Here is a 12914-nt window from a genome sequence, read left to right on the forward strand (position 1 = left end):
GTCATTGACCACCCGGGCATACGTTTCAACTGTGAGGCCCTCTACCGGCTTGATGGCGTGCATCTTTCGGATGCGGGAAATGATATCTCGCTGATGGCGTGCATCTCTCGGATGCTGGAAATGATATTGGCTGATGGATATAGCAAATGGGATAAGGGATTGGTTTCAGGCATGAGAGTATTGGCGGCGAGCGATTGCTCATGTGGCGGTTAGGCATTGGTAAGAAGGGATTAAGAGGATGTGTGTGGGGGGGGGAGGAACGCCATCACCTCCCCCCAGTGAACGAAGGGTGGTCCGATAAAGGACTCCGGGGGGCGTGGCCCTGTCCGAAGCCTATGGAGGTGTGGGCCAAAGGCACGCCCCCGAGCGGTGACCCGGGGGAGCTCCTAGTCGACGTGCCTCGGCAGGAGACTCCCCCGATATAGTGTTAACCCTTCCCTGTGTCTCCAGCAAACGGGCTGGAGCCGGATAGTCGTTAGGACCAATGCCTAAGCCAATGCCTCTCATTCCTGAATTCAATAAAGTTGTGGCCTAATTCGCCCATTTAACCTTAAATTATGGTGTCTCGTGTCTTTATTTATCCTGGTGGGGGGCGGGAACTCGCCACGCAAATACCCAGTTCCTGAGCCAGGCCACAGGCTCACCCCATTCATACACAGATATACCCTCAAGACAGGATTTGTGAAGGAAAAGACAATGGGGAGGCGTTTCCATTTTCCTTTGACCTTGCAGAGTAAACATTTGGTCAGTTTGGGAGCCAAAATGGCTCCAGGACTGCCCTACACTGCTTCAGACATATGGTTCACATATTTATGTACGTGTTTGCTTGGTACAATTACGAACATTTATTATATATATAAGACCTTAATATAGGGCAAGATGGTAAATACTTTAGTTTCTAAATTCTTTACTTACAAACCTATTGACAGCTTAACAAAAACTTAGTGGGATTTGCAAGTGAAAAGACAATGGGGAAGCTCTCCCCATCTCCTTCCCCCAACTGCATTTGAATATTTGAGGTCATTTTGGAAGAGTCAAAGTGGCTTTTTGGGATTGTTCTGTGTGCTAAAATAAAGTATCATTTCTCCCAAGGCATTTTCCTCTGTGTGCAACTTAAATTTTACAACAGTGCCCATGGGGAACATGCAAGTAGGACCCGAGAAAAGTACCATTTTCTCCCCTCTTGCAGCTCCCAGAATTGAAAAGCATTACGGCCTCTTGACCATGGCTAGAAGCCATTGATAGCCTCCATCTCCAAGACCAATCTTTTAAAGCCATGTTTGGGAACCTGTCTCATGTAATTATTCACTGTGTGAAGAAGCATTTTCTTTCGCCTCCTGTGGCAGAGAGTTCCATAATCAGTTTTGCTCTGCTGTCCTGGAAAGAAGACTTTTCCTTTTGCCTGTCCCGAATCTTCCAGCGTTCAGTTTCCTTTGATGTCCACAGGTTCTCACGTTAAGGGGGAAGGACCTTTCTCCATCCATCCGCTTTCTTCGATCAAGGGAGGATTTGTGGAATATGAAAACTTGCTCACTACTCAGAAAAAACCTTTTTATTGGTCCTAACAAAAAGTATCATTATCTTTTAAAATTTTTATTGTTACATTCTAACCCTTACCCATGCTTCACCACAAAGGAAGGAAACAGAGCAATGCGAAAACACAATTATAAGTGAAAAAGGGTTTGCAATTAAAAGAAAACGGTGGGTAAAATAAAATAAAATAAAAAAAATGAAATGAACACCCTTTTATCTCAGGTGTCAGAGTACAGGATAAAAAGATGCTTCTTCAGCCTATGATGAAAGCTATACTGTACAATTAAGGTGCTAGAGGAAACACTGTCCCTGTGTGTAAAAGGGGATTTTCCCACTGCCTATGGAGGAGTTAAAACGAGAGAGTTCCTTGGAGGACCCTCCAGCTTCCTAGAAAGGAGGAAACGGAAGTGGTGAAAACATAACCCAGGATGTAAACACTGGAAAGCCCCGTTTCCTGTTCCATCCTCTTTCCCCCTCCCCCCGGAAACCGATTCTCTTTTTTTGGTGTGGGGCTATGCCTTTAGGTGAGGTTATCATTACACAATCTCTTCGTTTTGTTGTTGGGGCTGGAGCTCCTGAAGGAGAAGCCCGATTCTGGGATGAGAAGGAGACCAGATCAAAGGGGGGTGGGGAGGGAGGAGGAATTGCACCTGCAAAGGGAGGTGAAGCAGGTGACAGGTGGTGAAGCCCAGGCAAGGCTGCAGCGTTCCTGAGACACCCTCTCCTGCTGACTGACGTGGGTCTTGCACGATGGAATGCTTCCTAGTGGTCGATAATGCCTTGCACCTAGAAAGCTAGTAGCTCAGGGTTCTAGCCTCCACCTCCTCCCTGATCTATTATTTGCTTTGCATAAGACCCCAGGCTCATTCTCCATCCCGGTTGCCCACTGAAGGGTAAGATGTGAAGGGGATAAGCTCAGAGCGATTTGCAGCAAAAAGGGGGCTTTGCATGCAAAAGTTCCCGGATTCAGTCTCCTGCTACGTTTGTAATCTTGCTGTACACAGCAATGATTATTTTATGAGAGGGCAGTATATCAATGCAGATATCTATCTATCTATCTATCTATCTATCATCTATCATCTATCATCTACCTACCTACCTGTGTCTGTCTGTCTGTCTGTCTGTCTATGTTTTGGCACCCCCAGGTAGGGTTGGGAATGTCCCCTGCCTGAAATGACTTTGCCCATTATTGTACGCAGTACTTGGCTGGGCGGGTCTGACAGTAGGGAGCCTCTTCCGATATTCCTGCATGCATTGGACTGCCATATGTCTTGAATTTCTCAGGCATAGCTGCTAGTATTCTGCCCTCCGGGCGTAAAATTGCTGAACTGTCCAGGAAAATGGAAAAAGCTCAACAACTTTTGTGCCCGGATTTTCACTTTTTGAAATATGGCAGCCCTGCGCATGCAGATATTCCCGTCGCCACCATATGGTGTTGGGGGCACGTTCAGTGACCCGAGTTTCCATCTTCAGGTTATAAACCAGAATAGCAGTAGCAATGGCATTTCTTCTTTTTTTGTAAAGGTTGCGGATGTGAGATGTGTGTTTGCTTTGTTATTGAGGTGTGTGGATTTCTAAGCTATGAGGCTCTGTGTGTGATGCAGGGACTCCCCATCCTCTCATGGCTGGTGGGGGGCATTTGGTTATGTTACCCTCACCCCGCAGGTCTCATTCTCAACGAGAGCATAAATCCGTGCCACAGTGTGGCGTTTGTGGTTAGAGGGCTAGGCCAGGAGCTGGGACATGGGTTCAAATCCCCGATTGGCCGTGAAGCTCACTATGTAACTTTGAGGGCCAGTCGCCTGCCTCTCGGCCTAACCAACTTTATATGTAAAAGGTAAAGGGACCCCTGACCATTAGGTCCTGTCGTGGCTGACTCTAGGGTTGCGGTGCTCATCTCGCTTTATTGGCTGAGGGAGCCGGCATACAGCTTCTGGGTCATGTGGCCAGCATGACTAAGCTGCTTCTGGCGAACCAGAGCAGAGCACGGAAACGCCGTTTACCTTCCCACCTGAGCGGTACCTGTTTATCTACTTGCACTTTGAGGTGCTTTCAAACTGCTAGGTTGGCAGGAGCAGGGACCGAGCAACGGGAGCTCACCCCGTTGCGGGGATTCGAACCGCCGACCTTCTGATCGGCAAGTCCTAGGTTCTGTGGTTTAACCCACAGTGGCACCCGCTTCCCTAACCTTATATGAGGAAGAAGCAAAACATCTGTGCCACCTTGATCTCTTTGGAGGAAAAAGATGGGATATAAATGAAATAAATAAATAAATAAATAAATAAATAAATAAGAAGGAAAATAAGCTGGCATAAAATGTTTGCTGATGATCTTGAAACAAATGTTTATTTGTGTTCCTTTCTTCCTCTCCCCCACCCTCTGAAGAAGAAATCCCCTTTCCTGGGCATCTACGGAAATATTCGGAGACTGTCAGTGTCCTGTGGAGGAATTGCCACCAGCCTGCAGATGGAAGACCCGCTAGGCCTCAGACTGGTGGAAGGGTCAGACGGATCTGGGGAAAATGCTCATGTTACCCAGAAATACCCAAGAAGGACGCCACATTCGCAGCAAAAGGTGAAACAGGAGCCAAAGGAAGGGATCCTTCAGTGCTGGGAAGCCCAGTGGCAGCAGTTCCTGAAGGAAGTGGAGTCTCCTCACTCGGCGTGGGGGGTCCCACAGTGGCCAGAGGAGCCCACCCCCTGGCACGACGCCAAGGCCTTCTTCGCCTCCTTTGAGCAAGTGGCCAAAGCCTGCCAGTGGCCCAAAGAGGAGTGGGTGGCTCGACTCCTGCCGGCCCTCAGCGGACAGGCCAAATGGGCTTTTGGCAACTTGGAGGCCAGAGACAGAGAGGATTATGGGAAAGTGAAGGCGGCCATCTTGCGCGGGGATGCCATCAGCAGGGAGAAGCAGCGCCAGCACTTCCGGCGCTTCTGCTACCAGGAGGCTGATGGTCCGAGAGGGGCCTACAGCCACCTCCAGGAGCTCTGCCACCGCTGGCTGAAAGTGGAGAGGCACACCAAGGAGCAGATCCTGGAGCTGCTAATCCTGGAGCAGTTCCTGACCATCCTGCCATCGGAGATCCAGAGCTGGGTCAGGGAATGTGGCCCGGACAGCTGTTCCCAGGCAGTGGCCCTGGCGGAGGATTTTCTACGGAGGCAGAAGGAGACAGAGAGATGGGAACAGCAGAAGGTGAGGAGATCTAATCCAGGTAGAGGAACCTCAGGTGCGGTGGGCCAAATGCATCCCCCAGCCCCGCACAGGACACTTCCCAGGCTACACCCCTAACCAGCTCTGCTTCAGACCTTCCTTGAGTGTTTATTGTCTGGCTGGGGTGACAAATAATCATAGTATAATAATTTATTACTTATACCCTGCCCATCTGGCCAGGTCTCCCCAGCCTCTCTGGGCGGCTCCCAACAGAATATTAAAAGCACAATAAAACGCTAAATATTAAAAAGTTCCCTAAACAGGGCTGCCTTCAGATGTCTTCTAAAAGTCAGGTAGTTTTTTATTTCCTTGATATCTGATGGGAGGGCGTTCCACAAGGCAGGGGCTACTACTGAGAAGGCCCTCTGTCTGGTTCCCTATAACCTCACTTCTCGCAGAACCGCCAGAAGGCCCTCAGAGCTTGACCTCAGTGTCCGGGCTGAACGATGGGGGAGGAGATGCTCCTTCGGGTATAGTCATACCTTGGGTTGCGAACACTGCGGGTTGTGCATTTTCAGGTTACGGACCGTGCCGAACCTGGAAGTACCGGAACGGGTTACTTCCGGGTTTTGGCGCTCACACATGCACAGAAGCGCTAAATCACTAAATACTGGGTCTAGGCCGTTTAGTGCTTTAACAGTCAGCAGCAACACTTTGGATTGTGCCCGGAAACGTACTGGGAACCAATGTAGGTCTTTCAGGACCGGTCTTATATGGTCCCGGCGGCTGCTCCCAGTCACCAGTCTTGCTGTCGCATTCTGGATTAGTTGTAGTTTCTGGGACCTTCAAAGGTAGCCCCACGTAGAGCGCATTGCAATAGTCCAAGCGGGAGATAAGCAGAACATGCACCGCTCTGGAGAGACAGTCTGCGGGCGGGTAGGGTCTCAGCCTGCGTACCAGATAGAGCTGGTAGACAGCTGCCCTGGACACAGAATTGACCTGCACCTCCATGGACAGCTGTGTGTCCAAAATGACTCCTAGGCTGTGCTCCTGGTCCTTCCGGGGCATAGTTACCCCATTCAGGTCCAGGGGGTCCTCCACACCTGCCTGCCCCCTGTCCTACCAAAACAGTACCCCTGTCTTGTCAGGATTCAACCTCAATCTGTTAGCCGCCGTCCATCCTCCAACCACCTCCAGACACTCATAGAGGACTTTCATCGCCTTCACTAGTTCTGATTCAAAGGAGAGGTAGAGCTGGCTATCATCTGCATACTGATGAAGATCCAGCCCAAATAGGATGCTGGACTTGATGGGCATTGGCCTGATCCAGCGGGCTGTTCCTGTGTCCTTATTTTCACCAAAGCATTGCGAGTTAGGTCCAACCAGGAATTTGCAGGCCTTGGCCCAGTGCTGAGGCCCTTCTGGTGGCTCCCTCACTGCAAGAAGTGAGGTTACAGGGAACCAGGCAGAGGGCCTTCTCGGTAGTGGTGCCTGCCCTGTGGAACGCCCTCCCAAAAGATTTCAAGGAGATAAACAACTACCTGACATTTAGAAAACATCTGAAGGCAGCCCTGTTCAGGGAAGTTTTTAATGTGTGACATTTTGATGTATTTTTAATCTTTGTTGGAAGCCGCCCAGAGTGGCTGGGGGAAACCCAGCCAAATGGGTGGGGTACAAATAATAAATTATTATTATTATTATTATTATTATTATTATTATTATTATTAGGCTAAAATTGATTCATGTTTCTTGTTTCAGGAGCCTCTGCCAGGTGAGGAGGGTGCTGTTGGTTTCTTAGGAACAGAGCGAACCTCTGTGCTTCCAGCCCAGACACAGCCACGCAGAGAAGCAAAGGAGGAGAATGACTGTAGTGACAGCCTGCTGGGTAAGCACAAAATCACAGAATTGTAGCATCAGAAGGGATTTCAAGGGGTCATCTAGTCCAACCTGCTGCAGTACAGGAATCACATCTAAAGAACCTACCAGGGATGAGCTGCTGAGCTCATTCGACATGACACTAATAAAGTTAACAGAAATAACAGAGGTAACAGAAATCACTGGGTTAAAGCTGACCCAAAGTCCAGAGGTGGCATTATTATCAATTTTACGAGGGGGTGGAAGGTTCGCAGGCCATGAAGGACTTGCTCACAATTTTTTTGACAGCTGCACGAATTATTGTAGCTAGGAAGTGGAAGGGGCAAGCAGAATACAAAATGGAAGAATGGTATAAAGAGGTGTGGGATATAGTTATTAACGATAAATTAACATGTGCCATTAAGGTAAGAAGGGGAATATGCAGGAGAAATGATTTCGAGGAGATACGGAGGGTGTTTGTAGAATTTGTACTGTTAAAACGGAAAGGGGTCAAACCGTTGCAAGAGGAGTTGAAATTTTGGGAGGTTGGATAGTTACAGTGGAATGGTCTCTGGGGTGGGGTGCACATTGTTATTTTTACATATTTATGATTATTACTTTGTCAAAAAACACAAACAAACAGTTAACTCCAACTTTGAGTGGTGTGATTTACTGCCGACTTGCTCTTTGACAGGTTTGCTGGCTTGATCCCTCAGGCTAATAATCTTTCTCTTGATTCCAACAGATTACAGGCAAACGAACGAGCACAACGATCTGCAGGCAAGGCCCAAGCCAGTGGAGTTGCATCGGGCACCCCAAAGGAGGTCCGTTGATTGCAGTCCCCGGGGTCCTGAGCAGGGACAAACTTCCCCGAAGGAGCTCAGACCCAAAACCCCGCAGGGAAACCACATCTGGAACAGACTGGTGGTGTCCGTTTCCCCTGCGGCAAATGGAAAAATCCTCATCGAAGGCCCGCCGCCCCAGACGCAGAAGATGAGCGGGGAGGACTTTGGACAGGACTCAGGTGAAAACGCTCCGGAGAGGCCCTACCACCGGTGCGCCACCTGCGGGAAAACCTTTGGCCAGAGCTCGCACCTTCTCTTCCACCAGAGGACCCACGACGTGGAGAAGCCGTACAAGTGCACCCAGTGCGGAAGCAGCTTCCACTCGCGCCAGGGCCTCATCTACCACCAGCGGAGCCATGCGGGCGAGAAGCCCTACAAGTGCTCCTTTTGCGGGAAGACCTTCAGCCAGAGCTCCCACCTGCTGGTGCACTGCAGGAGCCACACGGGGGAGAAGCCCTTCAAGTGCCCTGCCTGCGGGAAGTGCTTCAGCCGGAACTCGCTGCTGACCGTCCACGAGAGGACCCACACGGGGGAGAAACCCTACAAGTGCTCACAGTGTGGGAGTAGGTTCCACTCGGGATCGGGGCTCATCAACCACAAGAGGATCCACGCCGGTGTGAAGCCCTACAAGTGCGCCGAGTGCGGGAGGGACTTCATCCGCAAAGCACACCTTGCCAGGCACCAGAGCGTACACAGCGAAGACAAGGCGGGCACCTGACCCTCCTGTCTTTCCCCCCGGGACGGGTGGCAAGCCAGTGAAAGCCAGTGTGGTGTAGTGGTTGAGAGCAGTGGACTTGTAATCTGGTGAACTGGGTTCGCTTCCCCGCTCCTCCACATGCAGCTGCAGGGTGACCTTGGGCTAGTCACACTTCTCTGAAGCCTCACTCACCTCACAGAGTGTTTGTTGTGGGGAGGAAGGGAAAGGAGATTGTGAGCCGCTTTGAGAGCCTAGGACTTGTCGATCAGAAGGTCGGCGGTTCAAATCCCCGCAACGGGGTGAGCTCCCATTGCTCGGTCCCTGCTCCTGCCAACCTAGCAGTTCGAAAGCACGTCAAAGTGCAAGTAGATAAATAGGTACCGCTCCAGTGGGAAGGTAAACGGCGTTTCTGTGCGCTGCTCTGGTTCGCCAGAAGCGGCTTAGTCATGCTGGCCACATGACCCAGAAGCTGTACGCCGGCTCCCTCGGCCAGTAAAGCGAGATGAGCACCACAACCCCAGAGTCGGCCATGACTGGACCTAATGGTCTTGCGTCCCTTTACCTTTACCTTTAGGGTAGTGATAAAGTGGGATATCAAATCCAAAGTCGACGTCTTCTTTCGGGGGCTTTCTGTTTGGAAGATGAGGAAACATGGCAGAGGGATGCTCTGCAGTTTTTGTCTTAGGAACAGCCATCCTTTAAATGGGTCTGGGGCCGAAAATAAACTCCCTTTTTTGAACTGCTCTGTAGTGGGTAAGGGGGCAGAATTTGTCGCCTCTTCTGGGAAGGAAAAAACTTAAAACACGATACAGTGTTTCCAAAAAACAGAGGCAATTGTACTTCATCCAGCAGAGCTTTACTTGCTGCTGAAGGCAAATGAGCATAATGGTCACATTTAGGATTGGCACAGTCCATGGGAATCCAGTTGCAGCGCTTACAGTAAAACTTGCAAACTTATAATAAGACTAAACCTTAACACCAGAGCATACAGAAACAGAACACTAGAACAGAGAGATAGAAGGTAAAACCCAGGATCCTTCTGGCCTGTGTTTATAATCAGCATGACCTTAACACGTACGATTGTGTCGCTGCTCACCCTAGTAATAGGGTTGTCAAATTTGCAGATGACACAACCGTGATTGGGCTCATCCCTGAAAGGGAGGGTGAAACGGATTATAGAGATGAGGTGGAGCGGCTGACAGAGTGGTGCAGAGCTAACAACTTGCTCATAAATACAAGGAAGACAAAGGAGCTTGTGGTGGACTTCAGGAGACAGAAGAGCAATATCCAGCCACTTTTGATTGATGGGGTCTGTGTGGAGAGGGTAACAACGTTCAGATTTTTGGGCATTGAATTACAAGAGGATCTGTCCTGGAGTGTCAACACAAGGGGGCTTGTGAAGAAGGCGCAGCAGAGACTGTACTTTTTGAGAATTCTCTCACTTATGGCTTATGTGTGTGGTACGGAAGCTGTACTACCCAGGACAGGATGGGGTTGTGCAGAGTTGTTAAGGCAGCAGAGAGCATTGTTGGCTGCCCACTCTCCACCTTAGAGCAGATTTATGCCACAAGGTGCCATAGGAAGGCACTGGACATAGTAAAAGATCCATCGCATCCTGGTCACTGTCTCTTCGAGCTCCTGCCGTCGGGACGGAGATACAGGATGATGAAGACAAGAACGAGCCGTCTTAAGAACAGCTTCTTCTCCAGAGCGATCTCGGCCCTGAATGGGAAGCCTGGACTTTGAAAGTCATCTAATCTTCCTTGCTGTACTATACTGTATTGTTTTAATTAGTGTTTTTATGGAGCAGTCAAGTAATTTCGTTGTCCCTGAGAGGGGGCAATGACAATAAAGATATTATTATTATTATTATTATTATTATTATTATTATTATTATTATTATTAACAGAAAGAGTTAAGAGAACCAGTTTTCCAAAAATCCTTTGAAAACCGGGACACTTACTTCTGGGTTTCGATTGTTTCGGAGCCGATTTGTTCAGGAGCCAAGGCGTTTGAGATCCAAGGTATGACTGTATTCAGATTCAAAGCAGCTTACAGCTGTTTCTTGGTTCCCCTCCTATTCTCCTTGCTCTGAAGGGTGTCTCATTCCAAAAGCCAGAGGGAGAGGCCCAGCAATCAAGAGACAGGTCTGGAGCCTTTAAGCTTCCACTGAGGAAACCTAAACTCATTATCCTGGACTATTAGCTCGCATCAGCTTTACAAATAGGTGGTGTGTCCAGAGTCAAGAACACACCCACACCCACCATAGCTGTCAACTTTTCCCTTTTCTTGCGAGGAATCCTATTCGGAATAAGGGAATTTTCCTTTAAAAAAGGGAAACGTTGACAGCTATCTCTCTCTCTCTCTCTCACACACACACGAGAGATTTTCACATAAAAAGACTCAGGTGGATATTGGTTGTGGGACAGGGAGGAGGGAAAGGGAAAGAAAGGATAAAACAGCAGAGAATAACGTATATGGGCAGAGAACTAAGAATTACATACTGTGTACTGCATGCATTTCCCCATAAGCATTTCAATAAATACATTTCTTTTGCAAAAAAGTGATTAAATGGTTTTTAAACTGTTGCTGTTAACTGGTCGGTTCCAAGTTTTGTTGGGGTATCATACAGTGTGGAAAGTTCTCAGGCAATTCAGCCATACCCAAACACTTACCATGTTTTTAAGGGGCAGCGTGTGTAGCTTTTGTATATAAGAACTTCATAAGAGCCATGCTAGATCCAGCCCATCTGGTCCAGCTTCCTTATCTCGCAGTGGCTGACCAGGTGCCTGTGGGAAATCCACAAGCAGGATTTGACCACAAGAAGACATTTTCCCCCTTCTGTGGTTCCCAGCTAGTGGTATTCAGAGGTTTACTGCCTCCAACAGAGGAAGTACAACATAGCTATGGTAGCTATTGCCAGCCTTCTCCTCTGTGGATTTGTCCAATCCTCTTAAAGCTATCCAAGTTGGTGAACATCACTGCCTCCAGTGGCAGGGAGTTCCATTGTTTAACCATGTGCTGTGTGAAGAATTACTGAGAAGAGGATGCTAGAGAACAGGCCAGTGGTCTGATCCATTTTCAGCTGCTCTTACCTTCTAGTATAGCAAGCCAAGCTTTTGCTGATTAATCCAAAACACTAAAATACCAGCGGCAGAAAATATGCATCCATGCCAAAATTTGTCAGCTGCTAAGCCAGACAGATAGAGACCAAGTCTTCCAGGATTCACAAATGTGGGATGGTCTCTAAATACCTTCAGTCCGTGAGGGTCTTAGCATTTGTCCTAGAATTGGAGAGTTGTAGAGGTGGAAGGGACCCTCAGGGTCATCTAGTCTAACCCGCTGCAAAGACCGGAATCACAAGTAAATTTGCCTTTGGTCACAAGGCAGCATACAGGAGTGCATGCAATTACCTGCCACTTTTCATTCGCCCAGTTTGTGGTTTTGGAACATATTGTAGATTCATAGATCCGTAGAGTTGGAAGGGACTCCCCCTCCAGGGTCATCTAGTTGAACCCCCACGCAATGCAGAAATCTAAACTTCATCTGATTTATTTCCGCAGGGCCTGTATGACAGAGTTGTTCTGCCTGGCCTTTGGCTTGGAATCAACTTGATCCCCTCCCCCTCTTTCCTTTTTCCTTTCTCCTGTGATGGAACTCCTATTTGGGGACTTCCCTGGCTTTTTTTCTGGCCCACGTAGGACCAGTCTGGATAGTTGGCCTTGGTGAAGATTTGATGTTTTTATTCCCCAAAAAGTTTCTGATTTGAGTTTCTACTGAAATGAGGCTGCATTTTAATGTTGTATTTTAATCAATTGTTTTTGTACCTGGTGTTAGCCTCCCTGAGCCTGGTCTTGGCTGGGGAGGGCGGGGGCATAAATCATCATCACCATCATCATCAAACATGACAGATGGCCTTTCAACCTCTACTTCAAATCCCCCATGGAAGGAGAGTCCACCATGTCTCGCAGGAGCCTGAACATTCATGGCTTTGCCTAAAGTATTCTGGGAGATGTAGTTTGTTAAGGGTGCTGAGACCTTTCTAGGATGTGGTACGTGGGGCACACCCCCCTCACAGGGGGGCAATTTGATTTTTAAGGGGGACAATTCAAGACCAAGTTAGACCAAGTTAATGGCCTTTTAGGCTTCCTTCACGTGAACCGGAGTTCACTTTTTGAATAATAAGTATCTGAAGAAGTGTGCATGCACACCAAAGCTCATACCAATAACAAACTTAGTTGGTCCCTAAGGTGCTACTGTAAGGAATTTTATTTATTTTTACTAATAAGAGTTATATGTCACGGGGGGGGGGGGAACACCAGGATTTTAAAGATTCTTAGGTGGGGCATGGCCAAAAAAAGGTTGGGAGATGCTGCTACTCTCCTCCCAGAGCTACAATTCCCAGTTCTCTGTGAAGAAGGGTTGATTGTTCAGCCACTTGGAAGGGGAGTTGGTTCTTGTGCCCCCATGAGGGACCCCTGAGGGTCATCTAGTCCAGCCCCCTGCAATGCAGGAAGTAAAGCATCCAAGACAGGTGGCCGTCCAATCTCTGCCTAAAAACCTCCAAGGAAGGAGAGTCCATCACTGTGGAACAGACGAATGCGCATTGCGTTCATTCTGAGCACCGGATTCAACCCTGAGTGGCGATAAGGATCGCGCTAGGATTTCCCATCACCGCCTCCATCTAACAACGCTGTTTCTATACTGTCCCTCATTCATTAAAAACGAAAAAAAGAAAAACCACTAAGGTGGTTTACAACCCGCTAAAATCCTAATGAGCTTAATACCGCTGGTGCTTTTCAAGCTATCTTGGGATTCGTTTGAATGGGAAGCGGTGC

At 48.5% G+C, this 12914-nt stretch overlaps 1 protein-coding gene across 3 annotated transcripts; it reads left to right on the plus strand.

Annotated features, from left to right (window-relative positions):
- Window positions 1-1728: 1728 nt before the first annotated feature.
- Window positions 1729-10639, plus strand: LOC310756720 (uncharacterized protein). Of its 3 annotated transcripts, none has more exons than XM_083601341.1 (5): window positions 1729-2057; window positions 3922-4722; window positions 6439-6565; window positions 7280-9150; window positions 9986-10639. In XM_083601341.1, the coding sequence occupies exons 2-4, from the start codon at window positions 4000-4002 to the stop codon at window positions 8095-8097; spliced, it is 1668 nt and encodes a 555-aa protein (XP_083457467.1). In that variant the 5' UTR covers window positions 1729-2057; window positions 3922-3999; the 3' UTR covers window positions 8098-9150; window positions 9986-10639. The 3 variants fall into 3 exon arrangements, with proteins under 3 accessions (XP_083457467.1, XP_083457466.1, XP_083457465.1); XM_083601340.1 differs by having other exon boundaries at window positions 1730-2057; window positions 3919-4722; XM_083601339.1 differs by lacking the exon at window positions 1729-2057 and adding an exon at window positions 2091-2204 and having other exon boundaries at window positions 3919-4722.
- Window positions 10640-12914: the final 2275 nt, after the last annotated feature.

The sequence above is a fragment of the Podarcis filfolensis genome, assembly GCF_964270895.1.
Source record: "Podarcis filfolensis genome assembly, chromosome: 2".
In the NCBI taxonomy this organism is placed as follows: Eukaryota; Metazoa; Chordata; class Lepidosauria; order Squamata; family Lacertidae; genus Podarcis; species Podarcis filfolensis.

Bases quoted from the DNA above. Each gene is read 5' to 3' on its own strand.
- LOC310756720 (XM_083601339.1), top strand. From the start codon at position 2,133: ATGAGAAGGAGACCAGATCAAAGGGGGGTGGGGAGGGAGGAGGAATTG. The intron at 2,205-3,918 runs GTGACAGGTGGT...CACCCTCTGAAG, and splicing joins TGCAAAGGGAGGTGAAGCAG to AAGAAATCCCCTTTCCTGGG. The intron at 6,566-7,279 runs GTAAGCACAAAA...TGATTCCAACAG, and splicing joins CTGTAGTGACAGCCTGCTGG to ATTACAGGCAAACGAACGAG.